Source organism: Setaria viridis, chromosome 4 (genome assembly GCF_005286985.2).
Source record: "Setaria viridis chromosome 4, Setaria_viridis_v4.0, whole genome shotgun sequence".
Classification (NCBI taxonomy): domain Eukaryota; kingdom Viridiplantae; phylum Streptophyta; class Magnoliopsida; order Poales; family Poaceae; genus Setaria; species Setaria viridis.
Window position 1 is genome coordinate 36,763,350 of NC_048266.2, and position 6,703 is coordinate 36,770,052.

The 6,703-nt window shown below is 49.3% G+C and overlaps 2 protein-coding genes across 2 annotated transcripts; both read left to right on the forward strand.

Annotated features, from left to right (window-relative positions):
- Window positions 1-947: 947 nt before the first annotated feature.
- On the forward strand, window positions 948-2,595 carry LOC117854231 (peroxidase 45). The gene is made up of 4 exons (XM_034736532.2): window positions 948-1,172; window positions 1,288-1,485; window positions 1,590-1,749; window positions 1,911-2,595. Exons 1-4 carry the CDS (start codon window positions 948-950, stop codon window positions 2,285-2,287), a joined length of 960 nt encoding a protein of 319 aa, XP_034592423.1. The 3' UTR covers window positions 2,288-2,595.
- A 2,544-nt stretch (window positions 2,596-5,139) lies between these two features.
- LOC117851282 (uncharacterized) lies at window positions 5,140-6,475 on the forward strand. The gene is made up of 2 exons (XM_034733073.2): window positions 5,140-5,673; window positions 5,982-6,475. The coding sequence occupies exons 1-2, from the start codon at window positions 5,366-5,368 to the stop codon at window positions 6,226-6,228; spliced, it is 555 nt and encodes a 184-aa protein (XP_034588964.1). The 5' UTR covers window positions 5,140-5,365; the 3' UTR covers window positions 6,229-6,475.
- The last annotated feature ends 228 nt before the right edge of the window (window positions 6,476-6,703 follow it).

Sequence of the window (6,703 nt, forward strand, 5' to 3'; positions counted from 1 at the left end):
TACATGTTTTTTAAGAAGATATGGGCTGTTGGACTGCATGGTCCATTTAGTTTCAGATTTTCAATATTGAATTCTCCTAATTAAATTGTGGAATTCAGAGAATTCAAATTACTCTTATATTATGCACATAAAATCGAACCATAGAATTGACCACCGTGTTCATTTAAGAAACTTGACAACGGAATTTGTAAAGCATTTTTTATCATTTCTATTAAATTTAGTTATTTTTTAGTTGCATGGACTCTTTATTTAGTTATTTTACTTCCGGCTTCTAATTTCCTTTTTTATATTTCGAATTTTTTTTATATTTATTAGTTGTATATTTCAAGATGACGCGAGTTCAAGGACACCGTGTTGGTCGTGGACCGTGCCAACAAGGAGGCTATCAGAGATGGTCGGAGCTGCAGGTACGGAGTGAACATGTATGTTGATGGGAAGCTCTGGGAGGAACAAACCAATGAGATGCCTATGACTGCGGTTCTTTGGGAGAGCTGGTCACATCCTCTCCAAGGAGGAGGAAGAGGATTTCCCAGACGATCCATCTGCTTGAATCCCCATCATCTATGAATCTGGATGGCCCCTTGAATAATCAGATCAGCCACCCTGATTTGTGTGCTCATGGTGTGCTTACTTCTGTAAGATTATGCTTCTGCAGGTCATGCATATTTGTACTAAGCTGTGAGGTGTCACTTCTGGCACCTGCAGGTCATGCGTATAGTATGTTCTAAGCAATAAGCCTTCTCAAATCTCAAATATCCAATCCAAACGAAGCTAGGTTAATGGACGAGAGAGCGCGAGGCGGCCACACGCCCCCTCTGCTCTTCTATATAAACCCACGCTGTCATCGCTTGCAAACCACCCCGAGCGCATGCAGTTTAACGGCTTTGGCTAATTTAAGAGAGATTAGTAAACAAACCGCGGCCTTAAGAGCGGAGCTCATCAGTATGATGAGGCGCCTCCAGTTCTTGGCCACCGCCTCCTTCTTCCTCCTCGCAATCGATGCCTTCCCGCCGTCAATGGCCGGGGCCCAGCAGCTGTCGCCGGACCACTACGCCGACGTCTGCCCCAACCTCGAGAGCATTGTCCGCGCCGCCGTGCGGATGTCCGTGGCGCACTCGCCGGTCGCCGCGCCCGCCACGCTCCGGCTCTTCTTCCATGACTGCGCTGTCAGGGTACGTTCGTTCGGTTTCTGACGTTATGTATGCCGATGGATCAGTTGACCTACGAATCAACTGGTGAGATTATTGGCTTGTGATTGTTTGTTGATGCCGTGCGATCCTCATTAAGGGCTGCGACGCGTCGATCATGCTCATCAACCCCGATGGCGACGACGAGTGGCGGAGCCTCGACGGCATGACGCTGAAGCTTGAGGGGTTCAACACGGTGATGAGCGCCAAGGCGGCCGTGGACAGCGACCCGCGGTGCCGGAACATGGTGTCGTGCGCCGACATCCTGGCACTCGCCGCCAGGGACTCCGTGTTCCTGGTAAGCACGACACCATCCTTGCCGCTCGCGTTCGCGCTCGAGGGCGTTCATTTGTCTCGCCGGATCGTGACCGTGTCTCGCGTGAACACACGGCGGCCGCGCAGAGCGGAGGGCCGGACTACCTGGTGGAGCTGGGCCGGTACGACGGCCGGGTGTCGACTCAAGGCAGCGTCCTGATCCCTCATGGCAACTTCAACCTCGACCAGCTCAACGCCTTCTTCTCCGGCCTCGGCCTCTCCCAAGCCGACATGATCGCGCTCTCAGGTATACCTAGAATTGCACGTGTACATATCAATATGTCACAGCTATATCTGCTAGCTAGAACACGCCAAGATCATGCACACGCAGCATTTACTTGCGAGACTGGTGGTGTCGTCGTGTCCTGTTGCTAACGGCCGTTCTTGCATGTGGGCATCGCAAAGCAGGGGCTCACACGATCGGCGCGGCGTCGTGCGGCGTCTTCGGGTACCGGCTGGGCACGGACGCGGCCATGGACCCGGCGTTCGCGGAGCAGCTCCGGGGCAGCTGCCCGGGCGCCGGCGGTTTCGCGTTCCTTGACGCCGCGACGCCGCTGCGGTTCGACAACGAGTATTACCGGAACCTGCGCGGCGGGAGGGGGCTCCTGGCGTCCGACCAGGCGCTGTACGCGGACCCGAGGTCGCGCGGCGCCGTCGACCGCTACGCCGCGGACCAGGGCGCCTTCTTCGGCGACTTCGCCGCGTCCATGACCAGGCTCGGCAGGGTCGGGGTCAGGACGGCGGACGACGGCGAGATACGCCGCGACTGCAGGTTCCCCAACTGATAGGGATTCACTTGGTTGCGCGACGGTTTTGTACTCGTGTGACGTCGTGTACGGTGTGATGTTTCAGACTTTGAGCCTTAAAGAAAAAAAAAGAGGAATTTGAGCCTGAAGTGCAGCGGGCAGCGTGTTTTTTGGGAAGATGCTAGTTGGGCCGTAGGGCCCCATTTGATTTCAGCCTTTCATCCTTAGATCCTCCTCCCCCTCAAAAAAAAAAAAACTTAGATCCTCCTGATTGAACTGTGGAATTCAGAGAATTCAGCTTTGTCTTCTATCATGCACGTAGGATTGAATCATAGAATTGACCCCCAAGTTTCAAATGAATTTGGCCATAGCTACCAAGTGACTGTCACTATTTAGAGCTAACCCCTCCGATTTGAGACTGATCCCTTTTACTTTAAGCATGACTTCTTGACCAAATATCAACTAGGGATAAATACAACTATTAAACTCCACACTAAATAGATGCACACCGAGGCCCGAGATTGAATATTCCTTCATCTAAAAATGCGCCTACAGATTCCGCCACCACACCCTAGTGATGCTTTGGCTGACCTCTGAATCTCTGATCCTTAGTAGGGTCTTTGCATTTTTTTTTTGCCAGTTGTCTCCTTTGAGGCTTTGCCTTTGGCATGCATAATGCATCGAGCAATAAGTTCTGTTGACCGTCAAGACGTCATGGTCGAGTTGGATTTGGAAATTGTACAGAGGATATCGTGTTCGTTCTTTACATCCAAAGCAATAAACACAATCAGAGTATCAATATTCCTGACCTAGGCAATTATAGTACCAATATTCCTGACCTAGATCATGCATATTAATGCTAAAGGAAAATTTGTAAAAACTCACATGCAAGCTAGGACGTTTTAAATACACTCATCTGCAATCACTTCATGTAGTCTAACACCTGCAAATTTTATGTGTTTTCAATATAGCACTTAACTAAGCGATAATATATTCATGAAAGTTGGTGGTGGTTTGGCTTATCAAAGTTTTCTTCTGGGAGTTTGGTGCATTTACATTTGAGATTGACCCATCTTACTTGTTACTAGAGTTTAGGTTGTATCATCATCCTACGTGACTCTCCTATTCTGATAAGTTTTGACATAATTATTTACAGGTATCTCTAGCGCATCCTCACCGGCATGCAGGACGAGTCATGCGAAGGAAGGTCAAACAACAACTGCATCGGCAGGTCGAAATAACTTGTAAGTGGGCCATTTGAAACTACTTAATGTGCAGGTGGGTTTCTGCAAAAATTTCCAATAATAAATACTATAGACGTCATTGGGGGATATCTGTTTGTTTTATAATATCCGTAATAATAAATGCATAGCCATCTAAATAAAATATTATTCAAAACCTGTAAGGTTGTACTATATACATGTGGCGACGTACCCCTTGCCACAATGTGGTAGGTGCTTCTCGTTTCTGGAGTGAAGGGGGAAATGGTGGATCAGCATCCCGGTAGCTTCTATAGCTTTACAATATATGCTAGGGTGTAAATTAGGCAGATTAAGTCTGAGTTTAGCGTGGAGTCATCCATGGTGAATCTATTGATGGTTAAAGCAAAAAAAACATGCATGTGATTTATGACAAACCTAAATTAACTGATGCTTCCGTTGATTCATTCCTTGATAGGTTTTGCCAGCCGTGTATGGTGATTCACGCACCTATTTCTATACCAAGTGGACCGTGAGTTCTTTGAAACTTTAGAAAATCTTTGTTTATAGTAATAATATGCATCTTTGTTTTAACAAACAGCGTTTCCTCCTGTAACCTCACTTCAGAATGATGGGTTTCAAAGCACAGGCTGCCTTAACATGCAGTGTCCTGGTTTCCAGCCTGAAAAGGGTGCAGCCATAGCTCCTGGAGGCGTCATCGACCTTGTCTCAGATCCCAAGGGAGCCAAGCCAAATCTCAACCTCAAAATTATCAAGGTTAGCTTCTAGAGTGCATGCGGTGTGGTTTTTCTTTTTACACTTAGCCTGTAGAAACTAATCGAGATTGTCTTCTTTCTCACACATTAGGATGGCACATCAGGTGACTGGCTCGTGCACGCAGGGCTCAACCGGGATCCTGAGCTCATTGGTCGTTTTCCTAGATCACTCTTCACCGGCAGCTTTGCTGACAAAGCAAATGGCGTACTGTTCGGTGGCGTTGTGGCGGGACCCATCACAAACCCACCACCAATGGGTAGCGGGTACCTTCCAACAGATGACAAGAATGCCGCGTCCATAAGCAACATTCAACTCGTCGATCGGAATGGTCATGGTTGGCCTCTGACTGGGGATCTCTCCAAGTTTGAGACGAATAGAAATGCCTATGCCGTGAGTCCCATCACTAACGGGAAATTTTTCTATGGGGGGCATGAGCAGCCGAAGCCGTGATTGTAATTGCATAGTTTACACAACGGTGAGGTTTTCAAATGTGATGGTTTTCACTTTGTGTAGACAGTTTGAGGAATCCAATTCAATGACATGGTGGGCTAGATGGTTTTCACTTTCATCACCCTCAGCTTATGATCTTAGTGAAAACATCTCATAAAGTATGTGAACTTATATTCAGTCCTGGGCACGAGTGTTTAGCTTGCACTGCATGTCATAACACGCAAGCTTCATGCGGCAAAAACGCCATGAAAACATCAATTCGAATGCTACTTCGAACATTCTGAGAAGATTTGAGATCCAGTCAAATTCTTGGTCGAATTTTTATGGCCAGAAAATAATGCAAGTGAGGAAAAAGGAGGAAAAGTACCGGACGGTGCCGTGCCATGCAGGCGTGTTCAGACTTCAGAGCAACTTGAGAGAGCTAGAGAACAAACGAGTGCTCAAAAGATCTCTCCCCTCTCCAGAAGCTTTCACCATCCAGTCATCCACTCCAATTCGGCCAAGTGGCCGCTTTGCCATCTCAAGATAAGCCCCTCCTCTCCTACCACCATCTCCTCCTCTTCTTCCTACACAGCAACCGCCGCGGCAAATCAAGAAAGAATCTAGCTGGTGTTTGAGTTCGACAAAGGAAGAAGCGCACAGAGCGAGCGAGCGTGCTGACTGCTGAGAAGAGAAGAGATCGAGTACGGCCATGGCTCTGGCACCCGCATCTCTCCAGTGCTTCCTCACGGGCAGACCGGTGTGCACGGCGACGCTGCCCAAGCTCGCGAGGAGGCCGTCGAGGATCTCGTGCAAGGCGGCCGGCGATGAGAAGGTCCCGTTGGGAGGGGATGGTCTTGGGGTGAAGCTCGGGAAGCTGGCGATGGTCACGCTGGCCGCCGGCGTGCTGGCGCTCGGGCCCGTCGACGGCGCCATGGCGGCCAAGTCCGGCGGCAGGGTCGGCGGGCAGGCGTTCCGGTCAGCGCCACGGTCGTCCGGCCCTCGGATAAACAACTCCAGGTATTTAGCGCTCTTGCTCATAACCTGTCTGCATCGGACACCAAGGTTCAGTTCGAGCCGTGTTCAGGACAGAGTTCAGACTCGATGATGTCTTCTTGCCTCTGATTACAAGCACTGAATCTCTGAATTCTTCTGAAGTTTAAAGCTTTTGAATTTTAATCGTCCTTCTTGTGCAACCTCGATCATTCAGTTCTTCTCAATCATTTGCAAGAATGTACCGTAGTAAGATAGGCAACTGAAATCATCGGTGACATGCTGCGTCTGCTAATGCAAAATGTTTGTACGGTGTACGTGGTGCATGGGCGCAGGACGAACATCTACGTCAACCCGCCGGTGGCGCCGCCGCTGGGCGGGTATGGCTACGGCGGCTACGGCAGCCCGTTCTTCGGCGGCTACGGGTGGTCGCCGTTCACCTTCTTCGCGCCCGGCCCGAGCGTCGCCGTCGGTGTCGGCGGCGGCTTCGACACGCTCGTCCTCTTCTTGGTGCTGGGCGCCGTCGTCGGAGCCATCAGGCGGTTTCTCAACAGGAACAATGATGATTACGACGACTATTGATTATTACTATACTACCTACTAGTAGTAACGTAACGAATCTCGTGCTTAATCTTCATCTGTAGTATGGCGAGATCCTTTTCTTGTTGATTTCCAGGAATAGGATATGCTGCTGCACAAGGGAATTGTACGTATGATTTTGCTTAATGCAATCAGAGTAGCAAAGAATTGTAACCCCGCTCCACGACGCGGCGCCTGTAGTGGTTTTTTTATTGTAGAAAAATAGGAATCCAGTGCCATAATTGTTGCTTGTGTTGTGTCTATGTCAATGAGCTCAAATTAGAGCACCTATACTTAAAATAGATTGCTATATCTTAAAAACAACTTGTACTTTTTTTCTCCCGCGCCGTCCGCACAGCCGGCTCGGGCAGCTTCCCTGTTCGCCGCCCAACCCTCGCCTCCTTCCCGTCCTACTCCGACCCCAGGCCAACATCCCTAGAGTTGAGGACTGATCTGCACATCTCTTCATAATTATATA

Excerpts from the sequence above, each read along its gene's own strand:
- LOC117854231 (XM_034736532.2), top strand. The coding sequence starts at position 948 with ATGAGGCGCCTCCAGTTCTTGGCCACCGCCTCCTTCTTCCTCCTCGCA. Across the intron at positions 1,486-1,589 it reads CCAGGGACTCCGTGTTCCTG|AGCGGAGGGCCGGACTACCT; the intron begins GTAAGCACGACA and ends GCGGCCGCGCAG. Across the intron at positions 1,750-1,910 it reads CGACATGATCGCGCTCTCAG|GGGCTCACACGATCGGCGCG; the intron begins GTATACCTAGAA and ends ATCGCAAAGCAG.
- LOC117851282 (XM_034733073.2), top strand. The coding sequence starts at position 5,366 with ATGGCTCTGGCACCCGCATCTCTCCAGTGCTTCCTCACGGGCAGACCG. Across the intron at positions 5,674-5,981 it reads CCTCGGATAAACAACTCCAG|GACGAACATCTACGTCAACC; the intron begins GTATTTAGCGCT and ends GCATGGGCGCAG.